The sequence below is a fragment of the Callionymus lyra genome, chromosome 14 (assembly GCF_982586985.1).
Source record: "Callionymus lyra chromosome 14, fCalLyr1.hap1.1, whole genome shotgun sequence".
In the NCBI taxonomy this organism is placed as follows: Eukaryota; Metazoa; Chordata; class Actinopteri; order Syngnathiformes; family Callionymidae; genus Callionymus; species Callionymus lyra.
In genome coordinates this window covers 53,743-74,593 of record NC_141831.1, presented here as the reverse complement: position 1 = coordinate 74,593, position 20,851 = coordinate 53,743, and the positions used below count along the sequence as shown (strand labels likewise).

Here is a 20,851-nt window from a genome sequence, read left to right as displayed (position 1 = left end):
TGTTTGTCAGAGAGTAACGTTTGAATGTTTGTCAGGGAGTAACGTTTGGATGTTTGTCAGAGAGTAACGTTTAGATGTTTGTCAGAGAGTAACGTTTAGATGTTTGTCAGGGAGTAACGTTTGGATGTTTGTCAGAGAGTAACGTTTGAATGTTTGTCAGAGAGTAACGTTTGGATGTTTGTCAGAGAGTAACGTTTGGATGTTTGTCAGAGAGTAACGTTTGGATGTTTGTCAGAGAGTAACGTTTGGATGTTTGTCAGAGAGTAACGTTTGGATGTTTGTCAGAGAGTAACGTTTGGATGTTTGTCAGAGAGTAACATTTAGATGTTTGTCAGAGAGTAACGTTTAGATGTTTGTCAGAGAGTAATGTTTGGATGTTTGTCAGGAAGTAACGTTTTCATCTGGTCTGTGTTGCAGACGTTTGTTGAGGATACAATAGGCTCCTCCGGCCTGGATGGCTCCGTTGGTGGAGATGGCACAGATGGACAGGATGGTGAGCGAGATGATGGTGTAGGCCACCACCACCATGAGAAGACCCTGCAGTAGTCCCGCATGACCCACCACAAATCCTGCGCCGCTCAAACATCAGCAGCTGCTCGACAACATCCATGGACGCACAACACTCACCCGTCCTCAGGAACAACACAATGCTAAACATGGACAGCACGGTCGGAACCATCACCCCAAAGAATGTGTCCAGCCTCCGGGGGTCTTTGGTGGGGGCCTCATTGCTGGACTCTGGACCGGTGCAGCTCGTCACCGAGGACACGTTCAGACCGCAGACCCCTGAGATTATCAGGGGGGTGCGTTCACCAGACATGGTGTCCGACTTCCTGTGGAATCACATGACAGGAAGCAGATTAGGAACAGGAAGTACAATGTTGCGCCACAAGCTGAGCGTCTTCCATAGATCCATGGGCTGTGAAGCTGGTGCTGATCCACGAATGGACCAAAAGATTCTTACATTCCCAAGATTCGACTACATCCCTGTGTGTGAACATGAGTGTCACGATCATGTTGCCTTCAGATGGAAACGTCTTCAGCAGTTCTGGCTTAAGTTTCACCCTGAGCAGCACAACGTTTGTACATATACAACGTTTGTAAATATACAACGTTTGTACATATACAACGTTTGTAAATATACAACATTTGTACATATACAATGTTTGTACATATAAAACGTTTGTACATATACAACGTTTGTACATATACAACGTTTGTAAATATACAACGTTAGTACATAAACAACATTTGTACATATACAACGTTCGTACATATACAACGTTCGTAAATATACAACGTTAGTACATAAACAACGTTTGTACATATACAACGTTTGTACATATACAACGTTTGTACATATACAACGTTTGTACATATACAACGTTCGTACATATACAACGTTAGTACATAAACAATATTCGTACATATACAAAGTTCGTACATAAAACAACATTCGTACATTAACAATGTTCGTAATTATATACAACGTTTGTACATTAACAACGTTTGTACATATACAACGTTCGTAAATATACAACGTTTGTACATAAACAACATTCGTACATATACAACGTTCGTACATAAAACAACATTCGTACATTAACAACGTTCGTAAATATACAACGTTTGTACATAAACAACATTCGTAAATATACAACGTTCGTAAATATACAATGTTCGTAAATATACAACGTTTGTACATAAACAACATTCGTACATATACAACGTTCGTAAATATACAACGTTCGTACATATACAACGTTTGTACATAAACAACATTCGTACATATACAACGTTCGTAAATATACAACGTTCTTACATATACAACGTTTGTACATATACAACGTTTGTAAATATACAACGTTTGTACATATACAACGTTTGTAAATATACAACATTTGTACATATACAATGTTTGTACATATAAAACGTTTGTACATATACAACGTTTGTACATATACAACGTTTGTAAATATACAACGTTAGTACATAAACAACATTTGTACATATACAACGTTCGTACATATACAACGTTCGTAAATATACAACGTTTGTACATATACAACGTTTGTACATATACAACGTTTGTACATATACAACGTTTGTACATATACAACGTTCGTACATATACAACGTTCGTACATAAACAACATTCGTACATATACAAAGTTCGTACATAAAACAACATTCGTACATTAACAATGTTCGTAATTATATACAACGTTTGTACATTAACAACGTTTGTACATATACAACGTTCGTAAATATACAACGTTTGTACATAAACAACATTCGTACATATACAACGTTCGTACATAAAACAACATTCGTACATTAACAACGTTCGTAAATATACAACGTTTGTACATAAACAACATTCGTAAATATACAACGTTCGTAAATATACAACGTTTGTACATAAACAACATTCGTACATATACAACGTTCGTAAATATACAACGTTCGTACATATACAACGTTTGTACATAAACAACTTTCGTACATATACAACGTTCGTAAATATACAACGTTCGTACATATACAAAGTTTGTACATAAACAACGTTCGTACATATACAACGTTTGTACATAAACAACATTCGTACATATACAACACTTTGACGATGTTGCACCGTCGTGCTGATGACACTACACTCCTGTATCACACACATCAACAGCTACACAACTACACTCCTGTATCACACATATCAACAGCTACACAACTACACTCCTGTATCACACATATCAACAGCTACACAACTACACTCCTGTATCACACATATCAACAGCTACACATCTACACTCCTGTATCACACATATCAACAGCTACACAACTACACTCCTGTATCACACATATCAACAGCTACACAACTACACTCCTGTATCACACATATCAACAACTACACAACTATAGTCCAGTATCACACATATCAACAGCTACACAACTATAGTCCAGTATCACACATATCAACAGCTACACAACTATAGTCCAGTATCACACATATCAACAGCTACACAACTATAGTCCATTATCACAATACAATAGAGTACACTACAGTACACTAGAGTATAACAGAGTACAACAGAGTATAATAGAGTATAATAGACTACAACCGAGTATAATAGAGTACAATCGAATATAATAGACACAACAGAGTATAATAGAGTACAATAGAGCACAATAGAGTACAGCAGAGTATAATAGAGCACAATAGAGTATAATAGAGTATAATAGAGTACAATAAAGTACAATAGAGTACAATAGAGTATAATAGAGTACAACAGAGTACAACGGAGGTCCTAGTTCTTTAAGAGGAAGTATTCCTAACACAACAGCTTCAACACCTGAATAAACAAGAGTGAAAGGTTTGTTAACATTTGTCTCTTTACTACACAAACCTGTTGATTTAAATAAAACATTAAAAATGTTATTTATGGCACATTTTCAAAATCAACATAAAGACTGACGTCACTGAAGGCCAAGAGTGTCCAGAAGAAGAAGATTCTTCTCAGAGACACAAGAAACTTGATCTTTACAGTAGAACATGTTAACGTGACAGAAAGAGTTCTGAGTTCATGCTTTCATCACTGTACGGTTCTTTGCTGCATCCTCTCTCCAGGACACACTGCAGTGATCGTCTCCTACTGTCACACAACAAGCTCTTCATACTCAGAACTTCCACTGAACCTCATGGAGGCGACAGACGTTCAAAACAACGGTTCATCGGCAGGAAGTTCAAACCAAAGGAAACATTTGATGTGAGTTTCACGTCTCATACGATCGATCGTTTGAGTTTCACGTCTGATACGATCGATCGTTTGAGTTTCACGTCTCATACGATCGATCGTTTGAGTTTCACGTCTCATACGATCGATCGTTTGAGTTTCACGTCTCATACGATCGATCGTTTGAGTTTCACGTCTCATACGATCGATCGTTTGAGTTTCACGTCTCATACGATCGTTTGAGTTTCACGTCTCATACGATCGATCGTTTGAGTTTCACGTCTCATACGATCGATCGTTTCAAATAACTAGAACTGAAAATACACAATGAGGAATAAACTGTTTTTTTTTTATAATTTGAACATAAACTTCAACAAAAGGACAGAATTCCTGAAGTCGTTCATGTGTTGAACCTGAAGCTGTTGTTGTTGATGTTCTGCATGAAGTGGACGAAGACAGTATGAATACATTATATAATATATATGAATATCATGTTTGTGGTATTTTTCAACCTCAAACTTCCTTCACACCTGACACTCTGGTGCGTCTACCAGAGAACATCTCGTGGTTGCATGAACGTGTGAACAGTGTGAGGTCCCGTCATGTGACCACATGTCCTGAAGAACATCTGGTCACATGATGCCCAGACACTGGTGCTTTGTCTTCTTGCTTTGTGTTTGTTATACTTTGTAATCTTTGTCATCATCACGTCCTGCTCACACCTCAGCTTGATGTTTGTCGTCAACTGTCACTCATGTGTCAACTGTCACTCAAAGATCACGTCAAACATTGATCCAAGAGATTTGAGGAACTTTTCATCAAGAAGGTTTAAACTTTATCAGCTTCTCATCGTCAATAGGAGTCACTTTCAAATGTACATCAATATGAAGAGTTCAATAAAAGATGTTTTTAAACTCTTAATAGTTTAATAAAAGATGTTTCAAACTCTTAATAGTTTAATAAAAGATGTTTTAAACTCTTAATAGTTTAATAAAAGATGTTTCAAACTCTTAATAGTTTAATAAAAGATGTTTTAAACTCTTAATAGTTTAATAAAAGATGTTTCAAACTCTTAGTAGTTTAATAAAAGACGTTTTAAACTCTTAATAGTTTAATAAAAGATGTTTTAAACTCTTAATAGTTTAATAAAAGATGTTTCAAACTCTTAATAGTTTAATAAAAGATGTTTTAAACTCTTAATAGTTTAATAAAAGATGTTTTAAACTCTTAATAGAGTTCAACAGTGAATCCGCCCGTTTGTCACATGATTGAAGAAATAGTTGAAAACACGTCAAACCTGATGTTGTTTCTGAATGTTCATTATTTTATATGTTTATTTGTTCAAAAAGATGTTGAAAGCATCGACGGAACAATGATAATATATAGAATAATAGATAAAGACAATAATAGAAAACGACAATCATAGGAAACAACGATAAAAGAAAACAACAATAAAAGAAAACAACAATCATAGGGAACAACAATAAAAGAAAACAACAATAAAAGAAAACAACAATCATAGGGAACAACACCAACTCACCGTCAAAAGCTACTTCCTGCTTCCCGGCGTCGGGTGTCCTCGGACGTCCTCGGTTGTCTTCGGAGAGTCGCTCGGGCAGCGCGGGAGGAGACGGCGGGAGGAGATGGCGGGAGGAGAAGGCGGGAGGAGATGGCGCGAGGTGTCGTGATCCGTCGCGGGAACTGATGCTGAGAAAGAACCGCGTCCAATAACAACACGGCGGCCATGACACGCCTCGTCCCCGAGTGTTTGCTCAAGAGTGACGGGAGAACAAGGACCACGTGACCCAGGAGTTGGCCACACCCCTTTAGAATTACTCACTTAATGATCATCAAAAGATAACAAACACAAAGTTTATATAATGTTGAACTTTTCTTAGATGACAAACAAAACATGTTCTCACGCTGAACACGTCATGCCTGCAGTAACACACATGTCCGCCAGGGGTCACTGTTGTCGAACTGGCTGTGACGGTGACGTTGTAACGTTTGTTCGTTTTATTTTCATTTTAAATGTGATTCTATTGTCTTGAACATGTTGTCACGTGTCAGTGACGTGTGTGGAACTAACAAGAGTAACTTCCTCTTCAGACTCGTGACTTTACACCACGTGACTCACTTCAACAGTCGTGACAATGTGTCGCATGTTTACTCCGGTTTCCTCCCACAGTCCAGACACATACAGAGGTTGATTGAGAACTTTGGGAAGAATTGTCCGTATGTATGAGTGTGTGTGTGAATGGTTGTCTGTCTTTGTGTGTCCTGTGACTGGCATCCTGTCCAGGGTGTCCCCTGCCTCTCGCCCTATGATACTGGTGTAGACTCCAGTCTCCCCGCGACAGGGATAAAGCGATAGAAAATTAATGGATGGATGGATGGATACATGGATGGATGGATGGATGGATACATGGATGGATGGATGGATGGATGGATACATGGATGGATGGATGGATACATGGATGGATGGATGGATGGATGGATACATGGATGGATGGATGATGGATGGATGGATGGATGATGGATGGATGGATACATGGATGGATGGATGATGGATGGATGGATACATGGATGGATGGATGATGGATGGATGATGGATGCATGGATACATGGATGGATGATGGATGGATGGATGGATGGATACATGGATGGATGGATGATGGATGGATGGATGATGGATGGATGGATGGATACATGGATGGATGGATGGATGGATACATGGATGGATGATGGATGGATGGATGGATGGATACATGGATGGATGAATGGATGGATGGATGGATGATGGATGGATGGATAGATCAGCCACTAGAGTGAGGTAAAGTCACTGTGTCAGTTACGCACTGTTGTTAGAGAAGAGAACCAATGATGTTCAACAATCATATTAAACTATTGTGTATATATATATACATATATATACATATATATAAACACATTAAACATGACTCAACATTTTCTCTTCACAATAATTCAACGTTGAATTTTCTTCGTTTCAAAAACACAAATCAATGAGACAAATTCAATGGTTGAGATTTATTGAACATTTGTGTAATAATTCATTTGTGTAATAATTCATTTGTGTAATAATTCATCAACACAATCGTTTAAAGTTCATCAACACAAAGTTACACATATTAAGCATCATTCAAAACAAGTCAAATAAGAAGCTTATTCTAGTTTCTGAGGATAATTACAAATATAAATGTGTTCAGAGGCTCAAATATCACGACAACAACTGATCGAACGACACCAGCACTGATTATGTTTCTGAAGCAACACAACTCAACACAACTCAACACAACGTCACACCTGCTGCTATCATCAGACTCTCGTGTCAAAACTTATTAGGATTTTACACTTTGATAATAATAACAATAACACACTCGGCTCGGATCAGTAGTTTGAATAGATTTGATAAAAGAAACAAAAATACATTCAAATGTCTTTTTGAACTTATTTGATTGAAAACATTCACGTGTGAAAATATTTGATTTGAATCCATTTCCCAGAATTTAAACATTTTAAACATTTCAAACGAGTTTCTTTTCAAGATTCGACATTTTCTCTTTTAATTCAACAACATTTCAAACACTTGAGATAAATTGAACGAAAAAAGACAGAAAACTCCTGGTGTCACAACAGCGCCCCCTGCAGTTGCATCAGCTGCATGCACGGCAGTGGTCAGTGGCAGAAACCTTCACACAGACGACACACGAACATGAGCCTCGTTCATCTTGTGCTTCCATAGAACGACAGAAGATAGAAATATACATTCACTGCTAATATAGAAAATCTCTCGACTTCATGATCGACTCTTATGGCTTCTCTTGTTGCAGCGTCTCTCGCTCACGGTTCTGGAGTCCAGATGTAAGCGCACTTTACGATTCTGACCCGGAGGTTCTGCTCAAGTCAGACTCACTCGGAACCTTCTGGACCGAAGGCACTGATGCTGTAAACGACGACCACGACTTTCTTCCAAGATTCACGACAACATGTTGGAATATTTACAAGTGATGAACAGGAGCTAATGTAGCCGCGGCGCTCGCTGTAAACAACAACATCCAGCATGTTGCTACATATGACGTCACGAGGAGGATGTTTACGATGAAGCCTCCATTATTAACTTATTAGATCCTTAACGTTTAAAAGACTTTGTTGCTAAATAAGAATCTTTTAAAGTTGTTTTCATCGTCGACAAATCATTTGAGAGTCGAGAGGAAAGACGACAAAACAGCTGATTTGAAATCATGATGATTGTTTTATCATGATTTCAAATCACAATCCGAGGTCGGCGTCACTCGTGGAACAATCGTCGCTTTAACGACCATTTAGCAAGAAAATCCGATAGTTTGGCGCCACCTGCTGTCGAGTCGTGGGAACACAAGGAAGTTCACTTTCGCTCAAATACGTTCCAGTCGATCCGTGACTTTTCACTTCCTCGTCCCTGTTTGTTGAGAGTGAGACGAAGTACACAAAAGTACGAAGTACACACCAGATACTGCAGTATAATTACAGTGGGAGTAGAAGGACAGTCACTTGAGAACAAAAGCAGCTCCTGTGGTTTATTTGTCTAACGAAGAGTTTCTGTCATTATTATTAAGAATCAAACGTTACTTAAAGTTTTGTTCATTTCATGATAATAATAATAATAATAATAAAGGTTTTTGTCGTCGTTTAAAACAATCGGAGAAAATGATGGAAATGAAGAAGTTGCGACAGAAGCTGCTGATGTTCACGACGTGTTCCTCACAACGATTATATCAAAGTTCTGTACAAAGATAAATGAAGTTCAAGGTTCAAGAAGAACCTTCAGGACACGATGGAGAAACTATTGTCTGTGACCTTCTGACGTGTTCATGCGCTCGTTTCTCAGCCGACCTTGACCTTCACCTTCACCAGTTCATGATGCAGTTCCTGTTGAGGGTCATGAAGTAGACTTGGCTGCTCCCTCCGGATCGAACCGATGCAAAGAACACCTGTGGGAGCAGAGAAGGTCAGAGGTCAACACTAGTGACGCACAATCATTTTAAAACAACACAACAGTCGAATTTTATCGTTCATTTTCTCTGTCGCTTAATCCCTCATGGAGGTCGGAGGTGAGAGTCTCTGTGCAGGAGGTGTTGATAGTATTAATATTGTGTTGATAGTATTGATAGTATGTTAATAATGTTGATATTATTGATATTATTAACAGTGTTGATAATATTGATAGAGTTGATAGCATTAATAGTGTTGATAGTGTTGAAAGTATTAATAGAATAATAGAATTGACGGTGTTGATAGAGTTGATAGTATTGATAGTATTAGGTTAGGTTACGTAAAACGTTATTGATCCTCAGCAGGTCTCCTTCGGGAAATTGTTTTTTTTTTTCAATTATCCACAGAAAATACAGCAATTTTTCATAAAAAATAAATAAAAAATAAGAACAAAGAGAAATAAAGAGAAAGAACAAGATGAAACCATCTAAGTCTAAAGATAAAGAGAAAGATCAAAGAAAAATAACAAAGACAAAGATACAAAGACTAACATAGAACATCAAGATACTTTCACTTCTGCCCCCAAACTCAGAATTAAACAATTTAATAACACGAGGAATGAATGAGTCCTTGAGTCTATGAGTGTTGCATCATGGGAGGAGCATTGGTGCTCCATGTGTTCACTGATGACAGTGTTGAGAGGATGATGTCATCATGATGAGGGTAGTTTGTTCAGTGATGTCACCAGTGAGTCCAGCTTCAACCACAGAGCTCCTGATCAACCTGTTGACCTGTTGACCTCCTCCTGGACACATTCCCAACACACCACAGCACAGAACATGACACTGGCCACTACAGACTCCTGCAGATGTTAATGATCGAAGCCTCCTCAGAAAGTACTTCTACTCTGAACTTTCTTAGACACATGGTCTGTGTTGCAGGTCTGTTTACTGTCCAGACACACACTGAGGTACTTATAGTTGAGAACTATCTCCACCTCGTCGCCTCTGATGGACACTGTTTGTCCTGAACCTCCTGAAGTCCAAGACCAGCTCCTTGGTCTTTGAGGTGTTCAAGTGGTTCCTCTCACTCCAGTCCACGAAGTCACGTTCTAGACTCATTTACTGGTCCTCGCTGTTGTCCCTGATTCATCCGACAATGATTCATCCGACAATGATTCATCCGACAATGATTCATCCGACAATGATGCATCCGACAATGATTCATCCGACAATGATTCATCCGACAATGATTCATCCGACAATGATTCATCCGACAATGATGCATCCGACAATGATTCATCCGACAATGATTCATCCGACAATGATTCATCCGACAATGATTCATCCGACAATGATGCATCCGACAATGATGCATCCAACAATGATTCATCCGACAATGATGCATCCGACAATAATTCATCCGACAATGATTCATCCGACAATGATTCATCCGACAATGATTCATCCGACAATGATGCATCCAACAATAATTCATCCAACAATGATGCATCCAACAATGATGCATCTAACAATGATTCATCCAACAATGATGCATCCAACAATGATGCATCCAACAATGATTCATCCGACAATGATTCATCCGACAATGATTCATCCAACAATGATGCATCCAACAATGATGCATCCAACAATAATTCATCCAACAATGATGCATCCAACAATGATGCATCCGACAATAATTCATCCGACAATGATTCATCCGACAATGATTCATCCGACAATGATTCATCCGACAATGATGCATCCAACAATAATTCATCCAACAATGATGCATCCAACAATGATGCATCTAACAATGATTCATCCAACAATGATGCATCCAACAATGATGCATCCAACAATGATTCATCCGACAATGATTCATCCAACAATGATGCATCCAACAATGATGCATCCAACAATGATGCATCCAACAATAATTCATCCAACAATGATGCATCCAACAATGATTCATCCAACAATAATTCATCCAACAATGATGCATCCAACAATGATGCATCCAACAATGATGCATCCGACAATGATTCATCCGACAATGATTCATCCGACAATGATGCATCCGACAATGATGCATCCGACAATGATGCATCCAACAATAATTCATCCAACAATGATGCATCTAACAATGATTCATCCAACAATGATGCATCCAACAATGATGCATCCGACAATGATTCATCCGACAATGATGCATCCAACAATGATTCATCCAACAATGATTCATCCAACAATGATTCATCCAACAATGATGCATCTAACAATGATTCATCCAACAATGATGCATCCAACAATGATGCATCCGACAATGATTCATCCGACAATGATGCATCCAACAATGATTCATCCAACAATGATTCATCCAACAATGATTCATCCAACAATAATTCATCCGACAATGATTCATCCGACAATGATTCATCCGACAATGATTCATCCGACAATGATTCATCCGACAATGATGCATCCAACAATGATGCATCCAACAATGATGCATCCAACAATGATGCATCCAACAATGATGCATCCAACAATGATTCATCCAACAATGATTCATCCAACAATAATTCATCCAACAATGATTCATCCGACAATGATGCATCCAACAATGATGCATCCAACAATGATGCATCCAACAATGATGCATCCAACAATGATTCATCCAACAATGATTCATCCAACAATGATTCATCCAACAATGATTCATCCGACAATGATTCATCCAACAATGATTCATCCAACAATGATTCATCCGACAATGATGCATCCAACAATGATTCATCCGACAATGATTCATCCAACAATGATTCATCCAACAATGATTCATCCGACAATGATTCATCCGACAATGATTCATCCGACAATGATTCATCCGACAATGATGCATCCGACAATGATTCATCCAACAATGATTCATCCGACAATGATTCATCCGACAATGATTCATCCGACAATGATGCATCCGACAATGATTCATCCAACAATGATTCATCCGACAATGATTCATCCGACAATGATTCATCCGACAATGATTCATCCAACAATGATTCATCCAACAATGATTCATCCAACAATGATTCATCCGACAATGATGCATCCAACAATGTCAGTGTAGTCAGCATACTTCTGGACGAGACTCAGCTCTGAGTTGTAGCAGAAGTCTGAAGTGTAGATGGTGAAGAGGAGAGGAGCCAGTACTGTCCCCTGAGGTGCTCCTGTACTGCACACCACAGTGTCAGACTTGATATCCTTCAGCCTGACATACTGTGGTCGATCAGTAAGATAGTCCGTAATCCAGGAGACCAGACCAGGGTCCCCATGCATCTGTGTCAATTTGTCCTGCAGCAGAGTGGACTGGATAGTGTTGAAGGCACTAGAAAAGTCCAGGAACAGAATCCTCACTGAACCGCTTCCTTTATCGAGGTGGGAGTAGGTCCAATGCAGGAGGTGAAGCATCTTCCACACCAACTGCTGACCGGTAGACAAACTGCAGGGGGTCTTGCGCCTGCTGGACTTGTGGCCTGAGATGTTTGAGGACCAGCCGCTCCAGTGTCTTCATCAGCTGCGAAGTCAGTGCCACCGTCTGTAATCGTTCAGCTTGGCTTGATCTTTTTCGGGACTGGAACGATACAGGAAGTCTTCCACAGAGTTGGTACTTTCCCCAGCCGTAGACTGAGGTTGAAGAAATGCTGGAGTGGCTCAGCTAGTTCAGCAGGTCTTTAGCAGTCGAGCAGAGACTTGTCAGGACCAGCAGCCTTCCCTGGATGAATCCTCCGAAGTACATTGTGTACCTGGAGTGAGGTGAAGCTGGGAAGAGGTTGTGTGGAGCTGAAGGGGGCAGGTTCTGAAGCTGCAGTGAGGGTGACCTGCTCAAACCTGTTGAAAAAGTTGTTGAGACCGTTTGTCTCCACCGTGTCACCAGTGATGGTTGTAACACCATCCCAGACTTTCTTATTTGTTCCTCACTCAGCTTCTCCTCCAACCTCCTCCTGTAGGTGTCCCTCCCCCAAGCTTCACCTCCTCCTGTAGGTGTCCTCCCTCAAGCTTCAACTCCTCCTGTAGGTGTCCCTCCCTCAAGCTTCACCTCCTCCTGTAGGTGTCCCTCCCTCAAGCTTCACCTCCTCCTGTAGGTGTCCCTCCCTCAAGCTTCACCTCCTCCTGTAGGTGTCCCTCCCTCAAGCTTCACCTCCTCCTGTAGGTGTCCCTCCCTCAAGCTTCACCTCCTCCTATAGGTGTCCCTCCCTCTAGCTTCACCTCCTCCTGTAGGTGTCCCTCCCTCAAGCTTTACCTCCTCCTGTAGGTGTCCCTCCCTCAAGCTTTACCTCCTCCTGTAGGTGTCCCTCCCTCAAGCTTCACCTCCTCCTGTAGGTGTCCCTCCCTCAAGCTTCACCTCCTCCTGTAGGTGTCCCTCCCTCAAGCTTTACCTCCTCCTGTAGGTGTCCCTCCCTCAAGCTTCACCTCCTGCTGTGCTGAGCTCATGGCGTCCCTGTCTCTGCTCCTGAAAGCCACTTTCTTCCTGTTCAGGACATCCTGGACCTCCTTTGTTACCCAGGGTTTATTATTAGGGTAACAGTGACAGTCTTATCAGGGGCGACAACATCTAAGCAGAAATTTAAATAATCCGTTAGACAGTGTGTCTGAGCCTTGATGTCTTCACCATGAGACCTCAGCAGCACATCCCAGTCTGTGGTGTCAAAGCAGTCTCTGATGGTGTCCTCACAGCTGGTGTCCACTTCCTGATCTGTCTTAGTGACGTCACGTGACTGAACTCACGCGGTAGATAATACGGTCGCATGATGACAGCTAACAGTTCTAAGTCCTGACAACACAAGACTTTCTTCACAGTAACACGTCCCTACACCAGCGTTTATTCACGTACATGATCAGACCTCCTCCTCTGCGCTGCCCACAGGCATGTGTGTCTCTGTCCGCTCTGACGGTGCTGAAACCCGGCAGGTCCACGTGAGTGTCTGGAGTCAGTGAGTGAACGTCTCCATGAAGATCAACATCTCTCTGTAGATGGTTGTTGAGGGCAGACAGCTCGTCCATCTTATTCGTCAGTGAATTGACGTTCATCGTGATCGTTGGGATCGATGGTCTGTGACGTCTCCGATTGTCCGTTAGCTTAGCCTTTAGCCTCTTCCCTGCTCTACAGCCACAGTAGCGGCACTGAAGTTCGATCTCCAGCCTTTGACTTCAGCAATAGTAGATCCTCTCTTGAGTAAACAAGACGATTCTCTCCATGTTCAAAAGTATCCGTATAAAAAATTATACTAAAAAAAATGAATAAAAACAGAAAGTTATAGATATTGCTGCGGAGCTACTGGAGAGGCAGCCTTTAATATATTTTTTAATATTTAATGTATTAAATGTGTATTTGTTTATTTATTTATTTATGTGCATTTTGTGTATGGTGTGTATTTATTTAATGTATTGATTATATTGATAGTGTTGATGGAGTTGATAGTATTGATAGTGTTGATAGTATTGATAGAGTTGATAGTATTGATGGTCTTGATGGAGTTGATAGTATTGATAGTATTAATAGAATTGACGGTGTTGATAGTGTTGATAGAGTTGATAGTGTTGATAGTGTTGATAGTGCTGATAGTGTTGATAGTATTAATAGAATTGACTGTGCTGATAGTGTTGATAGTATTGATAGTATTAATAGAATTGACTGTGTTGATAGTGTTGATAGTGCTGATAGTGTTGATAGTATTGATAGTATTAATAGAATTGACTGTGTTGATAGTGTTGATAGTATTGATAGTATTAATAGAATTGACGGTGTTGATAGTATTGATAGAATTGACGGTGTTGATAGTGTTGATAGTGTTGATAGTGCTGATAGTGTTGATAGTATTGATAGTATTAATAGAATTGACTGTGTTGATAGTGTTGATAGTATTGATAGTATTAATAGAATTGACGGTGTTGATAGTATTGATAGAATTGACGGTGTTGATAGTGTTGATAGTCCTGATAGTATCGATAGAGTTGATAGTGCTGATAGTATTGATAGAGTTGATAGTATTGATAGTATTGATAGTGCTGTACCTTGTCGTTGCGCTCACAGAGGAACTTCAGCCTCTGAGCTCTCTTGTGCATGAAGACTCCGTCCAGGTGTCCGGTCTCCACCGAGCGGATCTCGATGGCCTTCTCTCCCCAACCCATGATCTGGTTGGAGCAGATGTGAGCTGCAGGACAAGACAGTGTCAGCAGGAGTCCGGCCGTGTGAAGGCGCCGCAGTCGTACCGACGGACGTGGGCATCTCGCCCCATTGCAGCACCACGTCCTTGATGATGCGCCCGTAGGTGTTGACGTAGACACCCTCGTCCTCGTAGCACAGCAGCATCTCCATGCCGTCGGAGCTGGGCAGGAACACGATGGCGTGCGGAGTCACCTGACTCTGGATCTGTGAGGTCACAGGTTCACATCTGCATCTGCCTCGGAGCTTCAGACACTCACGTGCACCGGGATGTAGATGTCGTAGTTGTTCCCGGAGTCCACGTCGATGGCGTGGAAACCAGCGCAGGAGCCATAGATAACCTTTAACCTCTGACCCTCCTCCACGGTCAGGTCGACCAGGACGGGCCGGTGTGGCAGGTCTGCAAAAGACTGGAGAGACCAGGAGAAAGAAGACCTTCATGTATTCGGTAAAAAAGACGGTAGGTGGTAGGTTTTGCTTCGATGAACGACAGACGAGATTAAATCAAAATAGTTTTTCTTTTTTAATCTGGAGAAAAACATCATGAAGATGGATTTAGAGTTTAAAGAGCAATGAAGATGATGAAGATGAAGAAGATGAAGATGATGATGAAGATGATGAAGGTGAAAATGAAGATGAAAACGATGATGATGATGTAGATGATGATGACGATGAAGAAAGTGATGAAAACGATGAAGACGACGGTGAAGATGATGATGATGATGAAGTTACCTTGAAGGCCATGAACTTGTGGTACGGTTTAGGAGCCCAGGCATAAACCTCCACCGCGTTCTTCAGAGCGATCACCAGGAACTTGATCCGCTCGTACTTGACTGAAGAGAAGATCCGAGAGTTTCTTCCTCATGTCGATAAAGAGCCGACGTGTGACACTCACCAACTTTGTAGTGAACACATCCCTCCATCTCGCCCACCGTCGTCCAGCCCTGCTTCTTCTCCACCTCAGGGTCGTTGTGCAGGATCTTGTTTCGCAGCCAGGCCAGGTAGTAGACGCGCACCTTGTTCTTCTTGCCTGAGCACACGAGAGGTTCCTCAACTAGATGACTTCATGAGAGAATCTAACAGTGAGTGAAGATGTTCGGATCCTCCAGAAGAGAATCTAACCATCACCACAACGACGATCATCTGTGAGTTCACCTGAGATGGTGATGAGCAGGTTCAGACCCTCCAGCACGTCCATCTGCTGGAACCTTCGAGAGTTGATCAGTGGATATACTTTGCCTTGTCCACTGCGGTCCAGCAGCTTCAGGCCATTCTCAGTGCCCACCAACAGATTGACACCTGGAGACACCTTAGACTTCAGATCAAGGTCATACTGAGACATGAAACAAAAGGATGAAGTAAAGAAGTGCATTGAAAAGAGGTCAGTGAAGGCTCAGACAGAAGTGAACAGGAAGGACCTTCAGCACGAGAGTCCAAAGTCAAACCTTCCTCCTCACAGTTGTTCTCAGACTCACCCCACAGAGCCGCACACAGGATCTCAGAGTTGAACCTTTTCTTGTACTTCCGGATCTCGGGCGTGTCGGTCGGAGGCCGAGTGTTGGTGGGATTGACGTTGACCATGGATCCTTTCCTCACCTCCATCTTGAGCTGCTCGAACCTGGAGCCTGAGGGTCAAACAACAAACATGGAGGAGGTGCCGGCGCTGTAGGACGACGGTAACGTACTCGTGACCGAGATGTTGTCTCCGGGCGACTGGTACATGCCCAGGTCCACGAATGTTGTGAAGGAGGATTTTCCGGACGCTTTGACCAGACCTCTGGACTGATACTGTGGACACATGAGATCTTTCTGTTTCTCCACAGATTCAAGGTCATGTCAGACTTACGTCATACACGGAGTCTTTGCCGGGGGAGGAGTGAGGGTCGGGGGTTGACGGCTGCACCACGTCCGGCAGGTTCGTGTAGCCGTTGTGACTCCTTTTCTCTGGAGTCTAGTGCGACACAAGAGTCACTCTCGTTCAGGCCCTGACCACTTACGCACTGACCCCTCACACACTCACCCTCTGGACCAGCATGGTCTGGTCCCCATAACCACCGGCCTGCTCCGCTTCTGCTGCCCCCTCGTCCTCGTGGACCACCATGGTGTTGACGGAGTCCGTGTCTGCATGTCTGCGGCTGAACAAGTAACACGTTTGTGGGTCTTTATGAACCTTGAGTGTGTATTTCATGAGCTCAAAGCTTTTTTGTGTATTTCAGAGAAAACTGTCTCAATGTCATTCTACAGATATTTATACAGTGGTATGAAAAAGTTTGGGCACCCCTGTACATTTTCATGATTTTCCTTTATAAATCATTGGTCGTTCAACCAGTCAGCACACTTTACACAACGAGATGCTTTATGGGAGAGTAATGCGAAAAAAGCCTTTTCTCTGCACACGCCACGCTAATTCCATCCAAATTAATAGAGGAACGATCAAGTGTTTTTAAGGACAGGCTGTGAAAGTCAACTTTAGTGCAGTTTCTCAACAACTGTCTCACCGGTCAGTGGGGCTGTGGTCGTCCTCCGCTCCGTCGCCGCCCTCACTCTCCTCGCTGCTCTCGCTGCTCTCCGAGGACGACGAGTAGTCGTTGGCCTTGGCTGGAGGTCTGGGCTGCTCCTCCACTCGCTCCTTGGCATACAAGCCGTGATCCTGAACACACGGATGATCATTGAGTCATTGGAAGAGCAGGTTTGAAACATGAAGGCTCACAGGAAGGAGCGACATACTGACCTCGCCTATGGCTCGTTTGTAACTCTAAATCCACAGCAGCAGCAAGAGAGGAAACAACATTTCAAAACATGTGCTGAAGACACTTTAGTCTGTGTCATCATTAGAACTTTTCTCGACACAAACATGTGAAAAATGAAGTTTATTTCTACCGTCACGTGACTCTTGAAACTATCGAGTACATCAACCTTCAGGATGGTTGATGATGAGTTGACAACATTTCAGTGGTTTCACAAATGACATCGATCCACAAGCTTTGGAAGGTTTGGAAGGTTTGAAAGGTTCGGAAGGTTTGGATTTTCTATTGACTGTATATGATTTCACTATTGATCAGAAGACACTATAAAGGTTCACTGTGATGCTGATGACACCCAAGTGTATTTGTCAAAATGGAAATTAGCTACACAACTACACTCCTGTATCACACACATCAACAGCTACACAACTACACTCCTGTATCACACATATCAACAGCTACACAATGAGTCGGTCTGGAGTACAGGTCAGGATGAGACGCGCAGTCGCGATCGCTCAAAACAACTCTGACGTCATCGGACGTCATCGATGTTTGATCGACGTTCCTCTCACTGAAGAGCTTGACGACACATCAGCGCTACCGTCTGTCCAGACCTCAACGAAAGGTGGTAAGATTTTTTCATTTCCTCTCTTTAATTCGGCTTTTACTACCGAGTTGAACTTCAGTGACAGCTGGTACCCACGTGACCGCTGTTCACTTCAAAAGATCCCGCTCTGCTGTCAGTGACGCGGCGTCGTCAGTGACGTCATCGGTGCTGAATGTAGGACTTCTTAATGTTCGCTCCATTACTAATAAATCTTTTATTCTTAATGATCTTTTCACGAGAGTTAATTTGGATTTATTATGTCTTTCTGAGACTTGGCAGAGAGAGGAAGAGTTTATTCATCTGAACAAACTCTGTCCAGTAGGGAGCACTGTTCTGGGGAAGCCTCGCCTCTCTGGTCGTGGGGGAGGTCTTGCTACTGTTTTTAGGGAGAGTTGTTCTTGCAAAGTGATTCAGACACAGGAATTCACTTCTTTTGAGTCTCAGATGATCTTGGTTGGTTCTACAAGACCTTTCTATTGTGTGTCAACCTACCGTCTGCCTGGTCCTGCGGCAGTGTTCTTGAAAGACTTCAGTGACTTCTTATCTTCCATTATTCAGATGGAATCTGTTCTTATTCTTGGAGACTTTAATCTTCATGTTGATGACGTCACATCTTGTTCTGCTAAAGAACTTTTAACTTTAACAGAAGCCTTTAATTTTGAGCAACATGTTTCTGAACCCACTCATCAAAAAGGCCACATTTTAGACTTAGTTTTTACTCTTGGCCTGGACATTTCTAATGTATCTGTACATGATGTCCATCTGAGTGATCATTCTCTTGTATTGTTTGACCTGGACTTCATCCCTGAACCTAAGCCTTTGAAAGTTAGGTCTCAGAGGCGTGTCATCTCAGCCGATACTGCAGACAGTTTTTCTGCTATGTTTGACCGTCTTTCCTTTGATGACTGCCCAGACGTGGACAGTTTGATTCACTGTTTCACTGGTCATTGTGTTGAAATACTGGAACAAGTGGCACCTGTTAAATCGTACTTGAAAATTCAGAAAAAAAGGTGCCCTTGGACAAATGAAGATCTCCTGAGTCTGAAGAGACTTTGTCGAAAGACTGAGTGTCTCTGGAAGTCCACTAAACTTGAGGTGCATAGACTTCACCTCAGGGATCTGATGACTTCTTACAATAAGATGGTAGAAACTACTAGATCTGATTACATCAGAAAACTGGTAGCAGCAAATAGGAAAAACCCCAAAGTTTTGTTTGACACGATTAATTCTCTCGTGTCTCCTGCTCCTTAAATCACGCCTGTCTTCTGTGAAGCTGACAGCAATGCATTGCTGAGATTTTTCATTGACAAAATTAAATTGATCAAAGAGAAAATCTCTCCCCCTTTGTTTGGAACCCCTACTGTCTCTGAGCCCCTCTCCTCCTCTTGGTCCTCCTTCACTGCTGTATCTTTGGGTGATATTTCGGCACTAGTGAACAAGATGACACCCTCCTCTTGCTCAGATGACGTCCTTCCTTGTAGGCTTTTTATCAAAGTATTTGATGTAATTGGCCGCTGGGTTACCAATATGGTGAACCTCTCCCTTTCCACAGGGGTTTTTCCCAATGCATTTAAACATGCCATTGTGGAGCCTCTGCTCAAAAAACCAGGCTTAGACCCAACTGACCTCAGTAATTTCAGGCCTATTTCTAAGCTCCCTTTCTTGTCCAAGATCTTGGAGAAGGTGGTGTCTGAGCAGCTGTCTTTGTTCCTGGATCAGAGCGGCATCCATGAGAGGTTTCAGTCTGGCTTCCGTAAACATCACTCTACGGAGACAGCTTTATTGAAAGTGTCCATTGACATCATGATGTCGGCTGACTCTTGTAAATTCACTGTTCTGGTTCTCTTGGATCTGTCCTCAGCCTTTGACACAGTTGAACCAGATCCTGCTGAGAAGACTGGGGGATGAAGTGGGACTGTCTGGGTCTGTGTTAGAATGGTTCTCATCTTACCTTTCTGGGCGCAGTTTTAGCGTATCTGCCAATCAAATGAGGTCTGAATCGGCAGATCTGTTGTGTGGAGTCCCTCAAGGTTCTGTTCTGGGTCCTTTATTGTATTTGCTGTACTTGATTCCCCTCGGTAAAATAATTCAGAGATTTCCAGATGTTTCTTATCACATTTTTGCTGATGACATCCAGCTCTACTGCTCTTTTGGTCCAACTGAGCCCCAAAGGCTGAACAGCTTAGTCAATTGTTTGCTAGAAATCAAACAATGAGTGAAAACACTCTACAGATAAATGTGGACAAAACTGAAACACTGGTGATTGCTCCTGATGATAAGATTCCAGGGTTGAGTCAGTACTTGGGTGACTTGATCAGTCTGTCAAACTGAGCCTGAGAAACCTGGGTGTTGTATTTGATAAAGACATGTCTCTTGTTCGACACTGCAGAAAACTGACCAGAAACTGTTTCCTTCAACTGAGAAAAATCTCTAAACTTAGGAAAATGTTGTCGGAACATGATCTGGAGCTTGTAATCCATGCGTTTGTTTCTTCTCGTCTGGACTATTGTAACAGTTTGTTTTCATGTCTTAACAAGAAGGATCTGTCT

General features: G+C 41.8%; 2 protein-coding genes across 4 annotated transcripts in view; both read right to left on the bottom strand.

Annotated features, from left to right (window-relative positions):
- slc12a9 (solute carrier family 12 member 9) overlaps positions 1-5,506 on the bottom strand; it is a 31,730-nt gene extending 26,224 nt beyond the window's left edge. The window contains exons 1-3 of the mRNA XM_087807208.1: positions 5,269-5,506; positions 628-833; positions 435-569 (exon numbers count right to left, since the gene is read on the bottom strand). Coding sequence (XP_087663334.1) covers positions 435-569; positions 628-820 — 328 coding nt within the window. The 5' untranslated portion in view covers positions 821-833; positions 5,269-5,506. The remainder of the gene's footprint in view (positions 1-434; positions 570-627; positions 834-5,268) is intronic.
- Positions 5,507-6,757: 1,251 nt separating this feature from the next.
- Positions 6,758-20,851, bottom strand: part of mink1 (misshapen-like kinase 1) — a 41,424-nt gene continuing 27,330 nt past the window's right edge. For 2 of the 3 annotated variants that reach the window (XM_087807205.1, XM_087807206.1), the window contains 13 exons: positions 17,683-17,706; positions 17,450-17,601; positions 16,972-17,086; positions 16,798-16,902; positions 16,637-16,739; positions 16,427-16,576; positions 16,107-16,250; positions 15,847-15,981; positions 15,684-15,784; positions 15,212-15,361; positions 14,999-15,158; positions 14,801-14,940; positions 6,758-8,719 (listed from right to left, as the gene is read on the bottom strand). In XM_087807205.1, the coding sequence (XP_087663331.1) occupies positions 8,636-8,719; positions 14,801-14,940; positions 14,999-15,158; positions 15,212-15,361; positions 15,684-15,784; positions 15,847-15,981; positions 16,107-16,250; positions 16,427-16,576; positions 16,637-16,739; positions 16,798-16,902; positions 16,972-17,086; positions 17,450-17,601; positions 17,683-17,706 (1,563 nt within the window). In that variant the 3' untranslated portion in view covers positions 6,758-8,635. The remainder of the gene's footprint in view (positions 8,720-14,800; positions 14,941-14,998; positions 15,159-15,211; positions 15,362-15,683; positions 15,785-15,846; positions 15,982-16,106; positions 16,251-16,426; positions 16,577-16,636; positions 16,740-16,797; positions 16,903-16,971; positions 17,087-17,449; positions 17,602-17,682; positions 17,707-20,851) is intronic. The other variant, XM_087807207.1, reaches the window with a different exon arrangement.